The sequence below is a fragment of the Diadema setosum genome, chromosome 11 (genome assembly GCF_964275005.1).
Source record: "Diadema setosum chromosome 11, eeDiaSeto1, whole genome shotgun sequence".
NCBI classification, from domain to species: domain Eukaryota; kingdom Metazoa; phylum Echinodermata; class Echinoidea; order Diadematoida; family Diadematidae; genus Diadema; species Diadema setosum.
Genome location: NC_092695.1, coordinates 8,705,604 through 8,719,488, shown reverse-complemented (window position 1 = coordinate 8,719,488; position 13,885 = coordinate 8,705,604). Strand labels below are relative to the sequence as shown.

General features: G+C 40.4%; 1 protein-coding gene across 1 annotated transcript in view; it reads right to left on the bottom strand.

Moving 5' to 3' along the window:
* The window catches only part of LOC140235005 (semaphorin-5B-like), a 107,202-nt gene that overhangs the window by 56,191 nt on the left and 37,126 nt on the right, over positions 1 to 13,885 (bottom strand). Inside the window, 5 exon segments of the mRNA XM_072315041.1 lie at positions 1,664 to 1,722; positions 2,742 to 2,904; positions 3,895 to 4,037; positions 4,040 to 4,050; positions 4,621 to 4,675. Coding sequence (XP_072171142.1) covers positions 1,664 to 1,722; positions 2,742 to 2,904; positions 3,895 to 4,037; positions 4,040 to 4,050; positions 4,621 to 4,675 — 431 coding nt within the window.

The following is a 13,885-nucleotide window of genomic DNA, read 5'->3' as shown; positions in this document are numbered from 1 at the left end:
CAGTAAAATTTGGAAATTTTGACATTTGTCGTCGACGTGTTATGACATTAGTGGTTAATCCGATTTTTGACATTTTGTCGTCGACGTGTTATGACATTTGCAGTAAAAATGGAAATTTTGACATTTGTCGTCGACGTGTTATGACATTAGTGGTTAATCCGATTTTGACATTTGTCGTCAACGTGTTATGACATTAGTGGTCATTATGACATTTGTCGTCGACGTGTTATGACATTTGTCGTCGACGTGTTATGACATTAGTGGTTGTTATGACATTTGTCGTCGACGTGTTATGACATTAGTGGTCGATTTTGACATTAGTGGGCTCTACATACCCCCTAAAACTCAACAGTTGCACAAATTGTGTACCTATGCTTTACGAGTCCCTTACGAACGCCTTACAAACTCGACGAGTTGTTCGTAAGAACGCCGTTCGAATCTCCGTTCGTAAGGCATTCTTACGAAAGACGTATGAGCCCTCTATGAACGACTTACGGAAGAATTTAAGGCTTCTAAGAATTGCCTCTCGACCCTACAAAATCTTGCGTAGTTCTTACGATGTTCGTAGGACGTTCGTAAGGCCGCCTTACATAGAGAGGGTTTCGTACGAAGTTAAAATAAATCTTGGAAAAGACCATCGATCAGTCTACGAACTTACGAACGGTCTACGAACGGTCTGCGAACGCTGGTTTCGTACGGCCTTCTTAAAAAGATCTTACGAAATTGTCTAAAAATCGTTCGTACGGCGTTCATAGCAGTTAGTAAAGGCATTTGTGACCGAGCCTTCAATCTTCATGTATTCTTGCAAGCTATTCCCTTACAAGAACCCTGCAAACTTTAGGAGCGTTTGGAAACCGGGGGGGGGGGGGTTGGGTTAGCATCCACTTGGTTTTTTTTCACACTGGTGATAATACCTGCCAAGTTTGAAGAAAATTTGACCAAAAGGTTTCAAAACAAAGATGAAAATTTGTGAAAATTGGTCCCCAATTAGGTCCTGGTCCTAATGGAGGCAACCAAGGACCTGATATAAAGAAACTTGAAAGTACACTCTCTCTTGTACGAATTTAAAAAGTAAAAAGTTTATGCATGTTATGTACAATGGAAAATGCACAACAGACGTCACTCAACGATGGACGCTGGGTGATGAATGCTCGCTGAAGAGCTAATAAAAGGCACTGTTATTTTTATCAGGAATTGCAGTCAACAAAATTAGCAGTGTGACCACAAGTAATCATTCATTATTCGTTGTTCTAAATCTTAATTATTTTCAATACAACATGGCCTAGCTGTCACAATTTCACAATAAAAAAAATGGTGAGCTGATTTCAAAAGTGTATCAATGATGCTGCAGGCATTACTACTTGAGCTCCACATACCCAGTATGCATGCTGGCTGCTAACTACAAAGTAACTCACTGCTTACTGTTGTAGTTTATGTTTTACTAAAGTTTAACCAGTATTTCCCCTACACACAAAAAAGGAAACCAGTAAACTGTCGATGCATCTTATTTCCATAATGCCTTGCTACAGACAGAGTGCCACTAGTTTACAATAACTACATACAAAACTGGTCTGCAGTTCTCCAATAAACTATTCAATGTCTAAAGGTAAATTTATAACCCCCCTCCATTTATCATTTTATCTTGTCATACCATCACACTTACCTCACAACTCTCCAAAAGTATATCTCTTTCAACTCGATATTGGTACAAACAGCCACTCTCTAAAAATATAAAATTGAAGGAACAGCAGTGTTACAAAGTTACACTGACAGCAGAGACATGAATACCAAATTCAAGACTACAACTGCATTAATTGGTTTATCCTATATCAGAATTGCAAACCAAGATGTGTAAACATAGCACTTTATAAGTTTTGCATGACAGGGAAATGTGCAGGCACTGTTTACAACATTGCAGAGATTTTTTTCCCTCTTGATGCTGATTTTGCCTTTCTTTAGAATTAATTTTGAATGACTTCTATCTCGACCTATATGGAAGTAACAGGTTTCAAGTCATGTTTAAGGAGAACAAAATAATGATAGATGTGTCCCTCATTCTTAATCGTTTTTTGTTTTGTTTTGGTGTATATGAGAGCAATAAAGAGTGTTTTTTATTCTTTTATTTGCAATGCTGAACTGTCTCTTTGTCATGACATTTTGCTGTGTTACATGCAAAATATTCCAATTCAAATATGTGATACTGTAAAAGATAATATTTTCGTAGCATGAATGTTTGTGAATTGGAGCTTAACAGCCTTTTCCGCTGCATGAAACTTTCGTGAATTGCCATTAACATTCAATGCATACAATGTAAACAAAAACTTTCATGTACATTTTAATTTCGCGAATCGCGTTTTCGCGCAATTCACAAAATTAAAATACACGGGAACATTCCTCGTTTTACAGTATAGCTATAATTGAGGATAGGCAAATAAGCTCCTCACCCGGTGATAAATCTCTGTTCATTCGAGGACATGATTGTGCTGATCCTGCTGTGCATGTTCATAATTAAAAAGGTGCATCTTGCACTTTTGGTACATTTTCCACCTAAAGAAGCAAAAACAAAGTCTCATACACTGATTCTACAGTATTTCAAACATGGATAATAAAATAGACATATATCACCTCACTTTGTATTTTTCTTGGGGACTGAAATCTTATGAAGGTAATGCGAGGACTTGTCACATATATTTGTGAGATGAGATTAGTGAGATATGAAATTAATTTTCACTCAGTCTTACCTGAACCAATTAATAAAGTGTATGGACTTTCTTTGAACAAGGCGAGCGTAGAGAAACGCTCCTTGTCACTTGTCACTTCAGCTTCTTCAGTGGCATCGGGTTTGAGATTGGGATAATCTCGCTGGAAAAACGTTTCTTCTGAATCAGTATTTGGATTGCCACACTGCAGTGTTTAAAAGAAACAAGACAAACACGACACGATACATTCAAGATCCTTTCTCATCACCAAGTCACACTGCATTGCACAAAATCCAGTCACCAATTTTCAAGAGAACATGAAAATAAAAGGAAAAATTAAACTTTGGGATGCTTGGGCCATGCCCTATACCAGGCCCACGGGACATCACCAACATATCCCCTCTCCCCCCCCCTCCCCCCCCCCCAACTGATGATCCCAGCTAAGTTTGGCCAACATAAACATTTGTACAGCCACTAGTTTTCAGAGAAATATGAAAAATTGAAATGTTTACACATGACGAACAATGCATAACAGACATCGTACTGTGAATGACTGCAATCACTCACTCGAGCCACTTTGGCTCAGTAGAGCTACAAAGTAAATTCTACGTCATGGGGAGCAGAGGTCTTATTCTCCATGGATATACCGTATGTCAAAAAAAAAATGACAACGGGACCCTCCACAATGATAACTTTAAAAATAGTAAATCAATCCAAATACAATTTCAGGATATGAAACGAAAACTTATTACCCACATCTCACGGAAAGTCCCATCTAATTTGCTTCAGTGGTCAAAGAAAAATGAGGATCTCTGTAGAGCATTTCAGGAATCCCTTCACTCCAAGTTCTGCCCATTGTGTTCACATATCAATACACAGTTCCAAGAGCATTTAAGTGCTAAACTTGGAAGAAACAAACCTATTCTCTTTGACCACTTAACCAAATTGAATGAGGTTTTTTTTTTTTTTTGAGAAATATAGGTAAGATGTTACATTTTTAGACTCCGAAATAGCTTTCAGACAGCTTAATCATATTGAAAGTTATCAATGTGGGAGTACGATTGTAATATTTTTGGGGACATACTGTATAAGCATTGGGCAGAATGTTATGAATAAAGTATACAGAGTACAGAAAAAGTGCAATTCACTCAAAAAATGTGAAGAAGCAGCTGACTCTCAATGGTGTGTCACTCACATCTAATCCCGGTCTTGGGGTCACAGGAGTGCCACGGTAATCACGCCACAAATCATTTGCCGTCTGACCATCAGAACCATAAAAGATGCCTGTGTCGAACACTGTATCAATTTCAGTTAGATTGAAAGTGCACAGGGCCGACATGGGGGTGCATATCTGCAGAAAAACAAACAAAGCAAAATTATACAGCATATCAACACTATTTCTCATCAATCTTCACGATTCAATCTATTCAAAGATCACTACAGTATGCACAAATCAACATCATCTCTTTCACACTAAAACAAAGCTTTCAAGTGAAGTTTTGGTCCTACACACAAGTATTCTGAGGTATAAATACAACCTTAAACGTTTGCTGTTGCAAAATAGAATGTGGCTTCATTGACCACAAAATGAAAAAGAAATCACAAAAAAAAAGAAAATACTTGACATTTGGCTATGCTTCAAAATTAATCTATCAAGTCCTCAATACCACATTTCTGCAGTTTTCATTGTTGCTGTATCTTCCTAGCAGTTTTCACTTCTCATTGTTAGTGTTCACATCACACAGTTAAAAAAAATATATATATATCACTGTCAGCTCTTTATGGTTTGCATAATATATGGAACAAACAATTATCATTTGTTACCCACAAAGATCCCTACACATCTTTTAACATCACAATGCAATAATTTTAATGTTGAATGCTTCTCAGGCTGCTCATGAATATCGTTGCGCTTTCTTACCTTGCGGTCGTGAAGATGGCATGGATGGTCACATCTCCATCATAGATAAAGTCCTCTATACAAAGCAAATAACACAGATCAAAATTTCTGCTTCAATGTGTTACTCATAGCTTCTTCTTTTTATTTGACAGATTGTCACTCAATGCGTATTGGAGTTTCATAATTTTAATGAGTTTAACATAGGCCTCAAGGTGCAATATGATCTTAACAACAATCAACAAATCTCCACTCTTAACCCTCACCATGCCCCCCCCCCCCCCCCGATCGGCTTATCTGCTGGCTTGTCTTCTCTGTCAAAAAGGATAGACATAATGTTATTTGAAGTAGCAGCCGATCAATCAGCATTACCGGTGTTTAATCCTCCCAATTCACATATCCAATCAAGATAACTTTCTTTTACAGGGGTATATCATAATGCTTCATATGAGTGAGTTGTGTAATTTACATGTGGTAATGTGAATGTTTTTCACAAATCTTAACAAGACAATTTCATGAATGGTTGATTGATTTTGCCATCCAGGAGTATAAGTAACAGAATGACAAATTTGTTCTATCTCTCATTAAGGAGAAATGTTGGCTCTATCCTGGGGAAGATATAATTTTGAGTTGTATTCATGTTAGTGTAAGCATAGTGTGCTCTTCATTTCTACACGTATATCAGTTGACTACTGAATTTGTGTGATAATATGAAACGCATAGATATTCATCATCCTCATGAATATGCATGACTCCCAGGGTAGTCATTCAAGTGTGCACTGTTATACATCATGTAATGTTTAGGATGATACACAGATAAATAAACAGACTAGCAGACCTTGACTGTGGTCCATGCTTTCACTTACATGTGTTCTTCTTGCCTTTATTCTTCACTCATTGTGTGTGTGTGTGTGTGTGTGTGTGTGTGTGTGTAGAAAGTACACTGTATGTGGTTGTACACAGTACACTCTGCATGTGTCATACAATATACTCTGTGTGTGTCATATACAGAAATCAGGAAATCCACATGGCTTTTATGGAAAGCCAGATATGCAAATAATGTATTAAGATCATTCACAACATTATTATTGGCCAAGTACTGGATACTACATTCCTTCCTACCTTGGATAGGACCATACATTTGTGCTGATTTCTAACTGTGTGGTGCGTTCAGTACCGCGATTCCTAAAGTGCTCTGTAGTACCATTGGCTATGATAATATCAAGGAGGTTCTAGAGAATGGAGTCACAACCGCCTTATTTCCTTTGATAGATGTTCGAAGCCGCCGCTCAAAAATATTTGAAGCATGTGCAAAACAGGATCTGCCGCGCAGATAGGAAGACAATTGAGTCGTGTCTCATTGCATAATCACTAGCCACTTTCAAGGGAAGATATTTCTTTGTGATGGTAATTACTTTTCGCTATCCCTTCTTATAAAAGGTAGGTGGTACAGACATGAGGATGCGCGAATAGAAATTAAGCAAAAATGCTGAAATGAAGATGAAAATTACTCGACTGGGCATATGCGGGCACTAATCTGATATATCTATCAATAAAGAATTTTACTTGAAGATTATTCCATATTAGTTTCATTTGTGGAAACTAAGCGGAAAAGTGATAAAACCAGCTTTCTAAGATGGTACAGTTTTAAACATTTTCACATGATACAGCTCAGATTTACACTTTTGCGCAAATTTCTGGACGGCAATGTCTTTTGTTTTACATGCTCTATCATTAATTGAAATTTCATTTCATTTAATTAATAGATAAGCAAAATATGGCCAAAATTATGATAACGTTCAAAATTGATCTTCAGAATACTGAGCAAGACGGCGGCAAGGAACATCGATCATCAAAGGCACAAGTGCACCTGTGGAATTCCTTTGTACGTCAATAGAAATCTGACAACTGTTTGAATAATCACAGCCAGTTGGAACTCCAATGTATAAAACCTCCTTGATAATATGAAATGCTTACGCAATGTTTGAGTTTAAAGGTACAAATCTAAAGTGACTATGATGAGAACTATGATCACTCGGTACAACGGTATTACTGGCCTTTTGTAGAACAACCACTGTAATCAAAATCCAGCTAACTTAGAACTATTTTTTTTAAAACATAATATTATGTGAGACTTTTCACATTTGATATATCCTGAACCAAAATGTACTTCAACGAGAAACCAGTACAGTTGTATAACCAATCAACTGTTACTCTTCTCTTCACAAATTTCACAACAATGTACAATGTACATCATATCAAGGAGTTAACCAGATGTATAACGTTTACACCTTTATGGCTTTTCACCTTCAATATCACTTTCTCTATCATACATCAGCTATGATCCGAATTATGCTCTAATATGCCTGTGTTATAAAGGTCATAAATTCACACGGAATTTTCGATAATATGCGCACCCAGAAAACACTTGGTAATAGATTACGTTAATGAAGTCCTGTAACTGGATTACATATAACTTTGTATTTGCAGTGTTTGTCTATCCTCAAAATCCGGGTATTTGTATCACTTGTGTGCAATTTATAACAGACAGATACAAACAAAACTGTTACCTGAAGTATGTTGTCATTTGGTGTCAACTTTTACACAATATCCTTTTCGACATTCATCAAATAGATTTCTTTATGCTATCGTCACAGCTTACGTTTGGCTTACCTAATATTTTGTTTAGTGCACAGCACATCCAACAAACTCATAACATTGTTCATTTTGAACCTCTTAACAAATATACGTGTATGTTGCATCATACCATAATAATTTCCAACAACTGTTAGTTTCTACTGAAACAAATCAACACATGATATGTGACGGAGTACACATGTTTCAATTTCCTCACATGTACCCTAGCCAGAACAAATTCACTATCTCAGAAACTTGAACAAACTATCAGCTTTGCCACTCTGGCACATTTTGATAGTGAAATGACCATAAAAGTTAACTCTTACAACACAAGTTGTCAACTGACAAAATCATGCAAGTAACATACATGCAATGATAACACTTTTTTTTTCCCCAAATGTTCACGTGTTCTATAGGTTTCATAGTCCCTCAAGTAGCAAGGTCGCTGTCGGTTCCTTCGTGGGTAGCGACTTGGGAGCACATTATTTTGCTGTGTGGATGGTTCAGCTTGCGTTGGACCGCTGTTTTTAATAGACTATACGCGCAGACTGTTACATTACGCGCACGACATGCTAGCTGTAGCTAGCTGTGACTGGATCTGGAATACGAATAGAGATTCTGTAAACGATCACGACGCCTCTACCTACGCAGAGAACATGCCTCGCAACATCCAGCGTATGTACATGTATATGACAACCCGCAAGCAGTAGCAGCATCAGCGCCGTATAAACTTTGCCGTATCGTCGACAGTCAATCAGTGTGGACACTTTTCGCAACTTCGGGATCAAAGTGTGTGGTCGCCGATTACAACGAAAAGTTCTTGCAGTTATGCCCAGCACTCCAGCCAAGCCAGGGACAGCATCTGTACCGCACGCACGCAGCTTTGCAACACGATACAGTAGTCGCCGATCGCCCCGCATCGCATCGCAGATACTCACCTAGCTTCTCATCAGACTTCATGGCCCGTATTCTGCTAAAAACTTAGACCGAGTTTAAACCCACGCCTGGATCTAAAAGTGGGTTTTGGGGGTTTAAACCTGGGTTTAAACCACCAGTTTAGACCCAGGTTTAAACCTAGGTTTAATTTGTATTCTGCTAAGTCCAGCTGTGGTCTAAATGGGGTTTAAATTAAACCTACCCAGGAGGAGGTTTATTTCGAGTTAATTTGAGTCTAACGATGACTGGTACGGGTACCAGCACACTGAGCGTGTGTTGTACAGATCAATGGCACGTGAAACGAGTGGCTGGCCGGCTGGATACAGCAGCTAGCTAGCCGGCAACACGCGTGTACACACGAGATACGCGTACTAAGTACTACTTACCACTAAGAAGAGACTCGAGATCTCCAAATTTCGGCCTACCTGTACTAATATAACGTTAGTCTAGACCTTACGATGAAAATAACCTGAAGACTAGACCAAGAACTCAATGTAAGGGGTCTAGAGGGTAGAGCCCGAGGTCGATCTAGCCATAGACTAGATCGAGAACCTAGATCGTAGGACCTATTTGAATAGCTAGACTACAATTGTAAAGTTAGGACTAACGTTAGATCTAAAATTAGGTTAGTGCGGTAGGTAAAATCTACTTTTAACAGACTAATATCGAGACAGGGTTGATATAGGCCTATTTCTAAATTTTAGAATGGCTTCCATTTTTATCAACTGACAATCTTTCGGATGCTTAAGTGCACACCTTAAGAGAAAAGCTTTTATTCAATTTCCTACCTCATAGTCCTGGTTTGATCAATCACCGATCCATTCCGAATTCACGATTCGATCGACATAAACAGCCATGTCCCATCCCAGCGCACACAGAGCAACCGTGCCGCCGGCCGGCGCGGCGTGATGGCTCTGCTGGTACTGAGCATTCAAAGCTAGCTAGAGAATAGCGCTACGCATATAGTACAGTGTACGCTTACCATGTATCGTGTGATGTGCGCCGCACACGTACACAAACAAGGAGGTACAGTATACTAATGTACAGTGCTTTTTTACGAGTCGTCGCAAGCAAAAATACATGCCCTTATTCGACATACCCGTAAAAGCTATTCACAATCCAAGAAAGTCACACTCATGTGGCTGATACACTGCCAGTAGTAAATATAAGTGGATTTGTGGAGCGAAAAGTAATCAGAGAGGGAGAGTTTCTTCTTCCACAGAGGGCACCATGGTGGCTTGACCCAAGTCTATTTCGGGTTTAATTCAAACCCGAAATAGACTCTTGTTTAACTAAGCCTCGCTAGCAGAATACAAAATTAAACCTCGGGTCTAGCTAAACCATAGGTGAGTCTAAAATGGGTTTAAACCTTGGTCTACAGTAGAATACGGGCCATGATTTCAACAAGAGCCTCTCATTGCACGGTGTACCGGTATTAAATTTGTTCACTATAGATTGATTGACACCATAGAGAACACCTTGAATTCTTCAATGCATAGAGTTAGATTGACGACTTAAATAATGCCAGGATGTGTCTGCATCGCAGACGACATTGTTGTCATAGGCCGCACTGAGATGGAGCATGACGACAACCTGAGACAGCTCTTCGAGACAGCATCCCGTGAAGGACTGGTGTTCAACAGCAGCAAGTGTACGGTCAAGGCCAAGGAAATCAACTTCTTCGGGACGATGTACTCCGAGTCCGGCATCAGACCAGACCCCTGCAGGGTGCAGGACATTCACTCGATGCCTATTACCCCTCAGGACAAGGAGGACCTTCAATGCTTTCTGGGAATGATGAACTTCCTTAATCCTATCACCATACATACCACATTATGCAGATGAAGTTGCTATCTTGAGGGATCTCCTCAAGAAGGATGTTCCATTTGTGTGGCAGGAAGACCATCAAGAGGCATTCTGCAAGCTGAAGAGCTGCATCCAGCAAGAATCTGTACTTGAGTACTACAATACTGATGCACCGGTTATCCTTGAGGTTGACGCATCCTTGAAAGGGGTCGGAGCATGCTTGACACAGCGGGGAAAACCTGTAGCATATGCCTCCAAGAGTCTGTCGTCCTGCCAGAGCAACTATTCGAACATCGAACGAGAGGCTCTTGCCCTAGTTTTTGGGATTACCAGATTCCACACCTATCTCTTTGGAAGAGACTTCAGGGTACTGACCGACCACAAACCACTTGTGACGATATGTGGTATTAAAGCCACTCACGAGTGCCCCACCTAGGCTCCAACGTCTTTCTCATCAAGATTCAAGGGTACAACTTCAGAATCGAGCACAAGCCTGGAGCCGAAATGATCATTGCTGACACACTCAGCAGACTTCCCAACCCAGAGAACTCCAGTGATGTACCCCTCGACCGCCATGTTGAAAGCATCCTCTGGGACAATGTTGAGGACAATGTTGGTGTTGACTTGCTCCACTTTGGAAATCTGAAGCAGAAGGTACTAAGAGATGCAACTGCACGTGACCCTGTACTTCAGATAGTTAGAGAGTACGTCCACGAAGGTCGGCCCATGTCAATCAATGACCTGCCCACTGATGTACGGCCATACTGGTCCTTTCGGGATGAAATTGGTACCTCTAATGGAGCAGTGTTCAAAGGCAGGCAGGTCATCACACCTCAGTCAATGAGACGCCGGACATCCTAGACCAACTACACGTGGGACATCAAGGAATGGAAAAGACCAGACTCTTGGCACGGCAAAGTGTTTACTGCCTAACATCAACCGTCAAATTGATGACTTCATCAGCAAGTGCAGTGAGTGCCAGAAGCACCAGCCACAACAAGGGAGAGAACCGCTCATTCCCACGAGATTCCCATCACCCATGGACAAAATTGGGTATGGATCTGTTTGAGCTCGACGGAATGCAGTACCTCCTCATGGTAGATTACCATTCCAAGTTTCCCGTTGTTCAGCGCCTGACAACTACTAGTACTTCAAGTGCTAATGTAGCAAACACAGCAGCCAGTGTCTTTGGACTTCTTGGAGCCCCAACAGAGATATTCTCCGACAACGGTCCACAGTTTGTAGGAGCTGCCTTCCAGCAGATGTGCAGAGAATGGGGTATCCAACACAACACGTCTTCGCCAAGGTATCCACAATCGAATGGATTGGTGGAAAGAACTGTACGTACTGTCAAGAGCATCATCAAGAAGACTACAGCAACCAAACAGAGCACTGCTGCTGCTCTGCTAAACTATCGGTGTACACCAATTGATAGCACACTTCCTTCGCCTGCGGAGTTGATGTTCGGTCGTCAGGTCAGACGTTCGCTTCCCGCCAACCTAGATTCTAACACCACCTACAAAGGTCAGAAGAACCAGGAGCGTTTGGAGCAGCGCAGGAGTCGTATGAAGGAGGACTTTGACTCGTCTGGAACGCAGGCAAGATCTGCACTCCCTTCGGATTGGACAGAAGGTCCGAGTACTGGATCAAGGTCCCACATCTGGATCCATGCCGAGGTGACAGACGTATGTGATGCCAGATCATACGTAGTCACCACTCCCAACAAGCTCAGGAGGAACAGAGTGCACTTGAGAGACATACCGCAGATGCCTCTGCTTACCTCGCTTGACGACCCTGAACAAAGTCAGGGTGCTGCCTCTCAAAAGAAGGTGGGAAAGGAGGTCCCACCCCGCCAGCCTCATAGCCCTAATGGTTCCTACATGTACATCACCCGCTCTGGGCGCATCAGTAAAAAACCTGCACGTTATCAATATTAGCAGGCACTAGCTGGACTGAAACAATAACACTTTCGTTATGAACAACTTACAAGAGTTGTATAGTTTTAAAATTTAATTCCACAAGTTTGTTTAACTTGAATTTTAGATGCGCAAGGATTTCATTCATTCATTTACTATTATGTATCGTCAATTAATGTACAAACCTGAATGAAGCATAGCACTGTATGCGAGATAACATGAAGCTATAATCTCCCATCACATTACAATGTATATACCAGTATGTATGTATAGTTGTTTTTTTTTCTAAAACAAGGGGGATGCTTGTGGTATTGGCCCAATGGGCACGAACTACATTTATTCAACGTGCATGTATACCAATTGTCATCACTGTGTGATTTGACTTGATTCAACACACTGGTTCCGGCGGTCAAAGAATAAAGATTTCGACTTTTGTGTTCCCACGTTATTTTCACAAAATACGTGTACTGTGGTTTATTGTCCAGTGTCAAGTTATCATCAAACCACGTAGTACAACAGTGTGCATTGTCAATGCAAAAACAGCGGTCCATCTCAATAAGGAGCGTTACCGCGGGGAGCTGAAACGAAGCCACGCAAGTTCGACGGCGATATTTTTGCACTGAAGCTTCGAATCGAAAAGGGAACAACGGCATTCGATAGTGCTGGATTTTCTCAATCACGTAGGTCAAGTTTTTTATGTGAATTTCAATGTTAAATATTCTTATCAAGCAAATAAAGATTAGGCGGTCGATGTGTAGTAGGTCCAACCATATTGGATACTACACATCACAAAAATTAAGTTCTTTTGTTGTGTGTTCATAAGTTTGTAAAATTATTGTTTTGTAAACAATGATTCATATGTATATAATACTTGATTTATATTACAGAGTTTATATGAAGTAATGGGGTTTTAGAGTACAATGCAAAGAAGTATTGTACAAGATGAACTGTTCACTCTGTGGAGTAATATGGAACACTGGGGGAGCTCCAGTAGTAGCCAAGTACTGAGAGGTGGAACCTCCCAGGAGCTCAGGAGAGCTGAGAAAGTTTTGTTTATATTTCTTTTATTACTTCCACTACATGTGTGACTTGTATAAGAAATTAGGCACAGACACATCCTGTGTGTAGTAGTCACAGTTACCCAGAGAAAGGTACCTAGGCATGTAGCAATTTGTTTTTGTTGTTTACAGTAGGTTCAGCTCCGTTGTGTGTGTAAGCGTAAAATGTGTACAGTGTATATTATAAAATGGGTTCAAGAACGTAGCCAATAGGAAGCGCTGAAATGAGTCACGTACGGCTTTGATTACTTTAGTACCATATGCACTGCAGTACCAGTGCGCACTCAATCAGTTGTTACAAGTGCGTCGCGCGCTACTATACGCGCTGTCAATACCTGTAAACAACTTCTAGTTCGGGCTGCGTATGCCGGCCGGCCTTTCTTGTGTGCATAACATATTATGTGGCGTACGTATACAGTAATACGTACAGTACTTACATGTGCGGGATTTCCGAGTGCGACGTGCTTGACTCGACTCTCTCGAGCGAGTGCTACATGTAGCTGACTGGACTATTGACCCACAAAGGTACGTGAAAATGCTGTTAGTTTTCGACCCATTTTATAAAACAAATGATGCACCTCTATCCTGTGCATCATTTGTATACACACGCACACACAGGAATGTCGTTTCACTGCACAGCAGCCAGAGAGTGCATTAGCATAAATGTCTCAATTTGAAATGTATCATTTTTAGATCTAGGCATTCTTGCAGCATGTCTTGCGTGTATGAAGTTTGCAATACACTATGAATAAAAAGTGCAATGACAGCGTGGGAAAGAATTTGTGGCAGTGTTTATGTTGACAAAAGGGGGATAAGACCTACTGCAATGTTTATATTAGTATCATAGTGCATTGTTGCTACTGAGTATGTTAGGATCTACACATTATGCATAATGGTCATACAACTTGCACAGTGTTAGATATACGATTGTCAAAG